A 12,464-nucleotide genomic window follows, 5' to 3' on the forward strand; every position below is an offset into this window, starting at 1 on the left:
CCAGAGGAACAGGATGTAAGAATTCCAATGTACCGGTACAGTACTTGTACTTATATTATGGCAATATACCTGAAACTTAAACCTGAACCCCCTCTCTCCTTCACCAGACTACCGAACAGGCCCCTGCTTCACCCAAGTCAACAACCAGATGTGTCAGGGCCAGGTGAGCGGCATCGTGTGCACCAAGACCCTGTGCTGTGCCACTGTGGGGCGTGCCTGGGGGCACCCCTGTGAGATGTGCCTGGCCCAGCCCCAGCCCTGCCGTCGAGGCTTCATCCCCAACATCCGCACTGGAGCCTGCCAGGGTGAGGGTGTTTACAAAAGCAATCAGAGCAAAGAGGCAAAACCACACTCACAGTATCACTCCAATATCAGCTTTGACATCCTGTCATCTGTCAAGTTGTCGAGGCAACTGTCTGGCCTCTCCCAACTTCAAATGGGTCAATATCAGGCATGCAGGGGGCAGTGCTGAAGAGGGGTAGGAAGACACTGAATGTCCCTACAGGAGTTGTGACAACAGATACATAGACAAGGTTACTATATGTATCTGTCCTTGTGTCCAAATACTGTATGTCCAGCAGGCTGTCTGTCATACTGGTTGCCCACCTCAGAGAAATGTATTTGAGTACATGTATGTATTTGTGTTGAGTTGGTATTCCTCTTGTTAAAACCACCTATTGCAGCACAGAACTGAGATGCAACTGTGGTGAAACTAAAACAGAATGTGTTTGTGGTGGTCTGCTTGCCTACTCTTGATTGCATTACCTCAGCCTCTTTAAAAATAGATTAACTTTTTGGGGGGTGAAAATAGTCCAAAAAAGACAATGTAAAACACATGACAATCGAACAAAGTTTTGCAAAGTTTGCACATATTCCAAAAATGTATAATGTTTTTCGTATTGAACTATAGAGCATCTCTGACAGGGGCTTAATGAATATCCTGTTTCTCTCTCCCCTTCCAGCTTTTAGTCTTTCCCTCTTTCGCTACCCTTTCCTATTCGTCTTCATCACTTCCTTCCTCTCTTTTGCTCCCCACTCCCACCCCACCTCCATGCCGTTTTTCCATTCTCCAATGTTTTTGAAGTGCCTGTCAGACTGTAGAGACCTGTGATAGCCCACCCCCACCCTGCTTGGCATGATTTTCAAAGAGGAAGAGGAAAGGGGGACTTCCGTAATGTAATTCTTTAAACCAAGTCATGTCTGAAAATTGTACTGATACATCTTTTTGTGCCAGGTCCTGTCCCCCAAACGTACACCAATGCCCATGTGTGTGGATTTGGTTAACTTGTATTTTTAGGTTGTGCAGTTAAGGGTAGCAAAAAATACAGAGAGTAAAGCAATGGTTTTTTTATTTGCTATTTTGTTAAGCAATGAGTTAAATGTTGTTTAAAAAAAAAAAAAATCTTATTCTTGAATCGAAATTGAAATATAGAACAATGTTATCAGTTTAAATCAGATCCCCCAACCCACCCAGAAAATTTGATATTGGATACACATTGGAAACACATGAGGTCAAGTGCAAAGAGCTGTCTTCCCTAATAGGCCTCTTTCCATCTTACCATCTTCCATCCCCTCCCTCTCTCCATCTTCCTCCCCTTGTCTGTCTCACCAACCCTCTACTTCTCTTGATACCTCTCCCTCTTCCAACTCTCCCTCTCTCTTGAATCTCTCCTCTCTGGTACTTAAGTGCCTTGCCTTGTTGTCCTCGCTGAGGGCTGTTACCATAGCTCTGGCCCACGTGCCCCCTCTATCATACCGTGTGCGGGGGCGTCAGAGAGAGAGAGAGAGAGTTAGCACCTAGCTGAACATTCATTCCTCCTTCCCCTCACTGGGACAGCCTGACCTTGTGTAGGCTGGGCCAGACTCATCCTGCTGTCCAGCATTGTATTAAGGGGTGATTGCTTTTATGAAATGTACCCCCTCTCTGTTTCTTCTCTCTCTCTGTTACTCTCCTCACTCTCTCTACTTCTCTCTCTAGCCTCCCCCCCCTCACACACACACACATCCTCCATATTTCTCTCTTTCTGGCCATTCCTCCATCCCTTCCTCGCTCTCTTCACAGAATAGCTTCTGTTTCCCTTTTACATTGCATAGGGTATAGTCTAAGTTGAATGAATGCTGCTTCTGTGTGGTTGAAATTGTCAGGAGGGCAGCTGTGGTTGACTCTCTCTAATGGATTTTGTGCGTGATTGAAGTAAAACTTCTTTTGAACAGGGTGATCTTTGAAAACTATCACTTCATTCAGTCTGTCAGTCTTTCAGCCATATTGCAGTCACGCTCAGCTGAACAGGACACACCTCCTGCCCTTTCAGAGGATGCAGGTTCAAATCCCCGCAGTTTATTGATCTGTACATATGGATAGACGCATCTGGGAAATGATATAGAACATGCAGTACTTCTGTCTCGCTCTCTTTCTCTCATCCCAGAACCCCCCCTGCCCCCCTACAGAGTTCAGGGTTTTCTGTTGAGTCCGGTGTAGTTTCGGCAATGTCATGATGTGGCTGTTATGGTTTCTGCAAGATTACCCAATCATCCTTATTGGATGATTGAATAAGGCTCAATTTAATGAAGTGCCATCTGTGTTTAGTGGCTGGCAATGTTGATAAATGATATCAACTGCATGTAGTATGGACTTTTTATTTACTTTTAGTTGTTTATGTTCTCTTCACTCTCTCTTGACCAGACGTTGACGAGTGCCAGGCCATCCCAGGGCTGTGCCAGGGAGGAAGCTGCATTAACACTGTGGGCTCGTACGAGTGCAAGTGCACAGCTGGCCATCGGCAGAACGAGGGCTCCCAGAAGTGCGAGGGTAAGCATCTCCAGGATGTGACTATAGCCTGTGGTGGAATTTCTATGATTGAATGTCTTAGGTCAGAATAATTTGTCTTTATCTGTTTATTCTTTAAATCAAGGAGGAGCAGTTCTAAAACAGTATCATAAATGATGCCTGGAGTAGAAAGGCTCTCTGAAGGTGTCATGATCTGAACACTCTTTTATACAGTAATTCCAGACAGTTACATCCTTAGTTCAATAGTTCATGTCCATCAAAAGAGGAACTCTTCAATAAACAGAAAGTAAAAAGGGAAATAGGTTGCAGAACTGAATACAGATGCTCAATATTAAAACCATAGCTTGAGACAACAGAAGCAGAACTTGTCAGCAAAAATCCCATATGGGTAAAACAACCAGGGTTAACATTTCTCATTTCACATTTCACATTTCACATTTCTTAGACGTTTGTCAGCAAACAGAAACTTAAGCAATACTGTCTTAGGCCAAAAGGTTATGCTAGCTTTACAGAAGTTAAAACCTCAGCAATATTTGTTCTAGGCCAAAGAATATTATAGACATCTTAAAGAATAGTAATTTTCTATTACAAGCCATGCTGGATCAATTGCTCACTGTTGATTTTAAATTGTACATTGTAATATATCTATTGATATTTGGGGGATGGCTATTTCAAGGCAAAACTCCTTTCACTTACATACAATAAAATAAATGCCTCCGGGGTGCTTTATGGGGAAGTCCTTGCACACTGTACCCAGACTTAACTTGAAACCATGTGGGCATGGAGAACTGAACAGGTTAGCTCTACGCAACTATCACTCCTAGCAAATACCTAGCACTTGTCTCACTGACAGCCTTGCTAATTCATTTTTGCATCTTGGCCTTGCCACTAATTACTAATTATATTAATAATTATCCCACAACAGTGCCTCTGATCTTCTTTTTACCTTGGCTTTACTGTAGAAGTACTTATCAAACTGCCAATTAGAGCCTTCAGTAATTACACTCATAAACAATTATACCATTGTGTGCATGTTTGTTTCCAACGGCTGCTTGTTAGCCAACTTAACCTAAGCCAAATACTACTGTAATAATACCATTACATTATTTATTTAATATGTCTTCTATGTTGTTATCTAGTTTAGTAGACTATCAAGTTTCGGTCCATTGCACTTCCATGGTTCAGAGATGCTTCACCCAACAGTACAGTACATGACATAGAACATGAACATTAGAACATGGAAGAAAACGTTAAATAAATGATTTACTTAGTTGTAAGTAATTACATGCCACAACTTCATAGAAAGAAATCAACTTTCCTCATCATTAAAAACAGCATGATAAAATTAGTTTTAGATGTATTGTCAGAATAGATCTGAACTATGATGTTCCATGTCGAAAGTGGCTGATGTCTGCTAGTGTCTGATTTCTGCTAAAACTGCTCAGGAAACCATTACTGTATATAAGGCAGAAAAGAATGTCTAGGTATGTATTTTGGCTGAACTTTTCTTTTCAGGTCATAGCTTTGAAAGAGAGATGAAAATCCCAGACAGAGACATCTTCCTTTGGTCTCAAAATGCAGTCGTCCTGAAGAGGTCTCACTCCAGCATGTTAGTGATGTAGTTGACTTAGCTAACACTGCCAACACTGAACCCACTGTCTCGGTGACAGGGGTAAATAAGAAGACCCATTAATCCTCTCATCCTCATCTCTCTCTTTTAACTGCCACCCCAGCATGCTTTGGATTCTTGCAAGCATACTCACTGTCTGTAATGATATATCAAAAGATGAGTACTGAGAGTGCATTGAAAACAGCACTGTCAGACACAAACAAACGAATACAACCTATGGAAAATAAAGCCGTCTGGCCAAGCTTTACAGTGCAAAAGGGTTTCCACACAAGTGATGTAAAAGGTTGCTGTTGTGCATGTATGTGCGTGCGTTTTGTACTGAGGTGTACTGTGGGCTTAAGAGATGACAAACCATGACATTGTGAAAGGATTACAATGACTTGCTCTGATGGATGGTCTCATTGGATGTGCATATGTTATCCAAGCCATTCAATATACAGTATGTCTTGTCAGGAATGGTTATTTTCCTTACTTGGTTTCAATAATATTGTACTTTTTGCCATTTCATCATTATTTCAGATGTGGATGAGTGCGCGACCATACCCCGTGTGTGTGACGGAGGACAGTGTTTCAACGTGGTTGGAAGCTACTCTTGTGTGTGTCCTCCTGGCTTCACCCCATCATCAGACAAAACACGCTGCTTAAGTAAGTAGCCACAGTGATGATGGCAAAAACACCCACCTTCAGGAAAGCAGATAAACTCAGTGTGGAAAAACGAGCACCAGTAGAACTCCAGAAACAGGTTTACACTAGAAGGCCTGTTTTATGCATACTGTTGACATTTCCCATTGGATTTGCAACAAGACTTTTTCCTTTTCTTCCAGATCCATCAAAGTTTACATATAAAAATGCTTTACTCATATGACTTGTTTTCTGTTGTATACTTGTTGTGCACTTGTATAGCAGATGCTGTACAGTACATGTACAGTGGTTAATAAGAGTCCTTATTTGTTGTCGCTGGTATCAAATACCAGTTTGTATTCACCATTATACAAATGGTTACTGTTTCCAAGGGTTAAGTGTGGGTGTGTGGCATGCTTGAGCGTGTGTAGTTTGAGGTGCAACATTTTCCCCATACAATCTGCCCAATGCTAAGACTGATGCCCACCAGTTTCTCTCCATCTCAGTTACAAATTACCAAGTGTGAAACTTTAACTTCAGGCTAGACAAGCTCTCCTTCTCTCTTTCTCTTTCTCATTCAACCCATCTCTCAAATACATTTTTATTTGATAAGCCCATTTTTACAAACAACATCACAGAGGGCTTCACATATGCCCATCAAACTACATCTAAACTAACCTAAAACCAGCCAACCTAGAACCTTCAAAGAACACAAGGTCATACCCTGAGGAAAACTCATAGAGAAAAAATGGAAGAAACCTTGGAAGGACCAATCAGGGAAGGATCCCCTCCTCCAGAGACAGTTGGTGATACTGAGAGGAGCCTCTCACTCAAGCCATTCTTCTCGCTCTCCTTCTATCCTTTTTGCTCTCTCTCCCCTCCTTATCTTTCTCTATCGTGTTCTCACTATATGTCTCTTCTCTCTTTCTCTCCCTGTCCCACACTCACTCAGACACGCATACATAGTTTGTATGTTGTGTGCAAACACACAACACTAGTTATAGGACATCTTAAGGCTAAAAGTTTCTCCTAACTTTCAAATTAAGGAGAAACTCTTAACTCCAAATTATTTGCATTGCAAGAGTATTCCACAATGCTTTTTAGCGCTAAAACCAACTCCAAAATATGTGAAAGGTTAGGGGGAGTCAAGAGGACCCCTAATGTGATTTGGTCACTAAGACCAAATCACAAACAATCCTAAAATGTCTGTTGCTGGCAATTTGCCTTGGAATGTAAACATTTTGATAATGAGCTTCTTGTAGTCGAGTTATCAAGGAGGCAGTCACTTATAGAAACAACCCAATAACACCGGAGGTTCAAGGTTTTGACAACTCTATGCTACTTGGCCACATGGTAAATACAGCTCTCCAGTGCTGACGAACTAGGTATACCTCAGCCATTCCTGAGCAGAATATTGCATCAAACTAAAAATGCCCTCTCCAGACCCCACATTGACAATTTATACGGCTGCCTTTATGCATATTTTTTGACGAGATTCACATGTGAGAGGCTGACAAAACAATTAGCTGAACATATACTTGTCGGGTGTGCCTGCCTTTGGCAAGGTCCAACCTATAATCTCTCACATATATATAATTAATTTATTGGGTGTGCTTGCGTCAGCAAGGCATCAAGGCGCACACTATGTTATCGCACATACCGTATTTCTTTGATTAAACGCCCTCAAATAAACGCAACTCTCTAATAAACAGCGCACCAAAAAGATTCAGAAAATGTTATTTAATTGGTTAAATTAAAACACTATTTATTACACAAGTAAATCACAAGTGTGATTTAAAATGTAGTTCGCCATTAGCGAACTAAACTTCTCACTCACTAAATCTATTTTACTAATTAAACACCGCCCTTGAATAAACGCCGCCTTCGAATAAATGCTGCACCAAAAATTAACAATGTGTAATAAAATACGGTAGAATTCTTATTTTTATTATTATTTTCACACCCTATCTTTGGCACATTTTGGCACTACAGAGACAATGTCGTTATTAAAATGTGCGTTGTAACATCAAATTGAGCGTCAAAAAATAAATAGGAACAGGGCGTCCAACAAAAAGTTCAGCCAAACATTGCATGCTGCGCAGCATCGCGTTGCTGCAGTGTACACGCACCGTAACTGGACGTGAGCGACGCAATGCTGCGTGGCGCAGCGCAAACTTTTGGCTGAACATTTTGTTGGACGCTCTGTTTCTAGGGTGTCGCCATGTTTGCTGGCTACATCTGCAGTGTTGCCCTGTTTGTTTAGCAGATATCTGTAAGTTTTTTTGTTAGCTAGCTTTCGGAAGGTACTGTACCTGGTTACTGTAGCTGGCTATTGATCCCTTTTACATTGACAAAGTATCCCTAACTTGTTTAAAACCCACTTTACCATTAAAAGTCGGTCTCTCGCATAAAGCCTTTGACCCTAACACATTATGACCGCCCACCTACTGTGCTTGGTCTAAAGGAAGAAAAACCCAAACAACACTTAATACAGTTACAATTCAAACGAAATAAACATGCATTGAAAATAACATTTCCTTGTTTGGTTCACCCCTGGTCTGTATCTGTAAAACCATAACTCTCTGTTAACAGATCCTTTACCTCAGATCAAGAGTATATGGTCCGTATTCTCTGTTAACAGATCCTTTGCCTCAGATCAAGAATACAGATATGTTACATACTTTTTCAATACTTCCCGCGACCAGGGTTCTTGTACGCTATCAGAGTTTGCCAACTCTGACCAAGACAAAGTAAAAATAGCAAGTCAAACAATGACCCAAATTTACTAAACCAAACTCTACCTAAACTAAAACCTTCTATTATCTTCCTCCTGTTGAGGCCTAGCAGACTCTGCTCTGCTAAGACCAGGCTCCCAACTGAACGTCACAATAAAAAAAGGGTTCTTAAATTGTTTACGTTACCAGTATCGCAGAGGGACAGCAGGCGCACCAAGCACAAAGCAGTCCGTGAATGGGGTTTTTTAGAAAAAAGGATCCCCTTACCTTTTTGGTTTTGCGCGTCACGGGTTCTGCTTTATACTGGTGCCGCCGTGGGTCTCTCCTGGATCTGGTTCTGCAATCCTGCTGCTCGACAACGCCAATTGATGAAGAAAGTGTTTTGTCCGTCTCTTCATAAACGGAGTGACTAAGTTCAGTTGAGTTCTGGATTTCAATAAGTATTATCAATCTGCAGATTGGGAGAGAAAATCGGACCTCTGACCATAAATGACAACACAACACCAGGCTTAGGTCTCAATCATGTCTCTCCCAGCCCTGAAGGCTGGAGGACCATCTTTTATAGGGCACAAGAATGTAAACATAGATAGTGACAGTCAGGCAGTAATGACGTTACAACAGTCTCAGAGGAAAAGATTCACAGCTCCCAACACATGACCACTCAGCCTAGAGAGTTCATAGTTGGAGCTCTCCTTGTAGCCATAACAAGGAACATTTAGCCAGCACTTTCTCCTGACCCCGAACATCTATTAACCCTGACACATAGACACAATCTACTCTTATTAATAGCAAGCTTACATGAGAACATACTAACTAGTATCCAATGACTAGTTCTATTGATTAGTGAATAATGTAAGCACACAGGAAATCGCAATTTCTTCCACACTATCTAGCTGTTAGAACTGCTAGGCCAGTCGTTAGACCCTTTTTACCGGGGCATGTGCCCCAGTATAAATCTGCTGTGCCCCAGTAAAATCTAAAGTTTGAGTTTTAACAATTTACTCCATTAGTCAGTGCATTAATTTAGATTGATAATCCCGGAAAAAATAAACGCAGTATCCCAGTTGCTTGTAAAATCAAAGCAGGTTAACCGAAAACACAAACCGATGCATTCAGAATTTCATGTCAGTGCGCTCTTCTGAGCTTGCCAAATAGCCACTGCAGCACGCACACAGAAGTCCAGGTGTCGGACTCGGCACACAAGTCAGAATTGAGGTAGGCTAAGAAAACATTACGAAACTAAAGAAAGTTTCTAAATGATAGGCCTACCAATCATCTTATTTTGACTGAAATATAAAAACAATATTACATGATGCTCAAAAAAAGTATTTGTGCTCAAATTAATGCGAAGAAAATGTGCGCTCGCATTAATTATTGATGTTCCAGCCAAAGCTGATATCAAACTTGCATAGTGGGTTAAGCAAGGGGAGTTTCTATAGCCAAGTAGTGCATTGTGCGCTGCAAGCTTGAAAGAAAAAAGGGATATGAATAGGGGGCCTGTGCCCCAGTAGAGTTTTATGTCTAACAACGCCCCTGCAGTTCATGTCAGAAATATTAATCTATCAAGCATTGCACAGTCAGTCTCTGAACAAGTTAAGAAAGCTTTATTGCTTGCGGCCACAAGGAGACAAAACATCACACGCCATGGTGCTACAAAGTTTGTCCGCTAGCATGTTGTGCTAGCTACCTATTTAAACAGAACCACTCTTCACAGTCATTAGTTAAAACAAAGGCATGCAAATGTCCCATGGCTCTTCCTTCATTGGCTCCCTTGCATAGACCTGGCGAGCGTGTGTGCATGCGTGTTTGAGTGTGTGCGTGTGAGTGCGTGTGTGCGCTCTCTGACCCCTCTAAGCTTGACCATATGATTGCACACAAAGAATGTTGAACACAGTATTATTCTAATACAGGATAAAAGATTACATCTTCAACTTTTCTGACAGTTAACCAATGAAAGGGGTATCAAATGATCATAAGTCCTGTAGAGCAATCAATGTCATTCAATATCCAAACGATTGGAGTGGATATCGCAAGGTTTTCCGTACGCGGATAGCCACATGACCCCCAACTAGCAGTCTCTTTACAATTTAATATTTCACTCGATACCACATCAAAACGTCCAGGATCGTTGCGTAGATATGAGTATGCTACATATAGCCAGTGTCTCAGATTTCTTGCATGGGGTGTTTAAATTGCATTTTTATAATGTGAGCTCAGTTGGAAACTGTTTTGCCGTTCGCTCTATCACTAGCAGTCTGATTCCGTTTTTACTGTCAATGGTAATGGTATTCAGTGTTTCCCACATAATTAGATTATGTTTGTTGTGGTAGGCAGGGGCAGATCCAGACGTTGTCAACATTAGGGGCTTAGCCCAAACCTAGTTTTTTTTGCAATTAATTTGATCGCAAAATAGCTTTTTGAGCTTTATGTAATATAAACATTATGTTGGATTCATATTGTTACATTTGCCGAATTTATTTTACTATGAATATATGCAGAGAATTATGATACTAAGGCCCAATCCCAATGTCCCCCCTAAACCCTAAGCCCTGAAGCCTGACAGACTTACTTGACGTCACAAGTGATTGATTGCAAGAGGCTTCAACGGCTCAAAATGCCAAAGGAAAGCACTTTGCTGCATTATCGGCAAAAAATGTATGTTGTTGGATCAAATCTGATGAAAACATATTAAACTTATCATCAAAGGACAACTTACACACAGTTCTGGCTATATTAACCATCAGTGAGCTGTGTGTTTAAACGTACATGTTAACTTTTATTTCTAACTATGTTTATGTCAGGGTTGGTTGCTCCTTCCATGCTTGTTTGTTTACCGTTCTTCTTCTTTCTTGTCTTATGAGGCTGGTTTGCTGGGATTTTTTTCTCGCTTCAGGCTTCCCCTGGTAACCCTCGTGTTTCACGTCACAACGCTGTGAATTGTGGCCAATTCCTTTTGACATGGTCTGCAAAAATGCGGAAAGCATGGTGGTGGCAGCATCATGCTGTGGGGATGTTTTTCAGCGGCAGGAACTTAATGTTAGCTGGTCATTTTATGCTAGGGCCCAAAAACTGTGAAATGTGGGGTTTTGTAATGAAGTAAACTTTGATTTAAAATGCATCTGATCACTCACCCAATAATCGACAAACAATGTGAACACCACAACAATCAACACCACAACTACTGAAGCACCAAACTTTGCAAACACAAAATGTCTGTCACTGCAAATACTTTTGGCCATGACTGTACTCGCTTTTTTTAAGTGTCTCTCACTTTCTCTCTCTTGCTCTCTATTTCTTTCTAAGAGCTTCTGTGTGTTGGCTGTGACAATTACAAAGCAAGGAAGAGCTCTGCTGGCTCGTAGTTTTATTACCAACCAGGGCATTTCTGGGAGGGAAAGAAGAGGCAGAGACAGGCCAGCTCTCCCTCTACATGCACAGACAAGTGGAAAGCCAATCAATGTTCTCCACCCAAGAACTGTCTCTGTGTGTGTTTCGTTTGTGAATATTAGATATTGCACCATGTCAAAAGCTTGACCCTAACCCACAATAACCACTCAACGCACACCTCACATTCCACTAGACGTAGCAATGGTAAGAGAGGAGCAGCAGGGATTGGAAGGTGGTTGTAGAGCTGAGACAGCTTGAGAGGCCTGGGGCATGTGTGGAGAGATTGATCAAGGCTACAAGCAAAATGTTTTAGTTTTGGGATGAAATTGGCACAAATAATCCTCAGACATAAAAAATGATAATAATCAAATAAAAAAACAGACAAAAAACGTCATAATCTCATAAAGAAGCTGAACAGAAAATTGCAGATTCAAAAACACATCAGGAACTGTTACGTACGATGTTAAAGGTAACAATGTTTGACTGTCAGGACTGTACCAGCAGAGGGTGTCAACGGTGTAGCCAGGCACAAACAATGCAGCGGGGTCATACGGATTATGTAAATTTATTAATACAGCTGCAAAAAGGTATCGGCAAGCCGCAGCAAGCCGTAGTGAACCGACATTGACAAATAACAATGACTAATAGACATGGGACATACCAGTACATAAAGACACGGAGAAGGGACTATGAGCGATTCCCGATGAGACAAACAAAGTGCACTAGGCTAGGGACCGAAAACGGCCCTGTTGGAAAACCACTAACCACTAGTATTTCCTAACCTGACTGAACTCTAAGTTACAAAAGGTGCAGGTGGAACCGCTCCTAAACTACTGTGCATAACATTGGTTATCTACGTGTTGAGGAGTATACCCATGGGTCTCTACACTAACTCCCTTCTCCTCTTACACATCTGGACAAATAAACAGCCGCCCAGCGCGACTCACCCCCCTCTCTCATACGCCAAACAGAACACGTTTTATGTCTGACGACAGTGTCTAATTAGGCCCGATTAGGTCTGGATCTCGACGTCGGGGCGCGCACTCCGATGTCATCACCAGCACAGGAACACCTACAGACAAGACACACAAACCAAACACACACTCTACAGGCAGGAATGGGAGCCGTAACACCCCCACCCATAATGCACAAACCCATAAGTTTGGGTTTACCAAAAGAAAACATACAAAAAATGCAATGACCGCACGGAGTAACATCACACACGTGACAAGGCATCAGCAACCATGTTGTCTGACCCTTTCTTGTAATGGATCTCCAGATTGAAACCTTGGACCATCATTGA

General features: G+C 41.7%; 1 protein-coding gene across 3 annotated transcripts in view; it reads left to right on the plus strand.

Moving 5' to 3' along the window:
• fbn2 (fibrillin 2) overlaps nt 1-12,464 on the plus strand; it is a 98,738-nt gene that overhangs the window by 25,263 nt on the left and 61,011 nt on the right. For all 3 annotated transcript variants that reach the window (XM_084693495.1, XM_084693496.1, XM_084693494.1), the window contains 3 exons: nt 108-305; nt 2,684-2,809; nt 4,938-5,063. In XM_084693495.1, coding sequence (XP_084549621.1) covers nt 108-305; nt 2,684-2,809; nt 4,938-5,063 — 450 coding nt within the window. The remainder of the gene's footprint in view (nt 1-107; nt 306-2,683; nt 2,810-4,937; nt 5,064-12,464) is intronic.

This window comes from Hypomesus nipponensis, chromosome 27, assembly GCF_054491055.1.
Source record: "Hypomesus nipponensis isolate SF chromosome 27, ASM5449105v1, whole genome shotgun sequence".
Lineage (NCBI taxonomy): Eukaryota > Metazoa > Chordata > Actinopteri > Osmeriformes > Osmeridae > Hypomesus > Hypomesus nipponensis.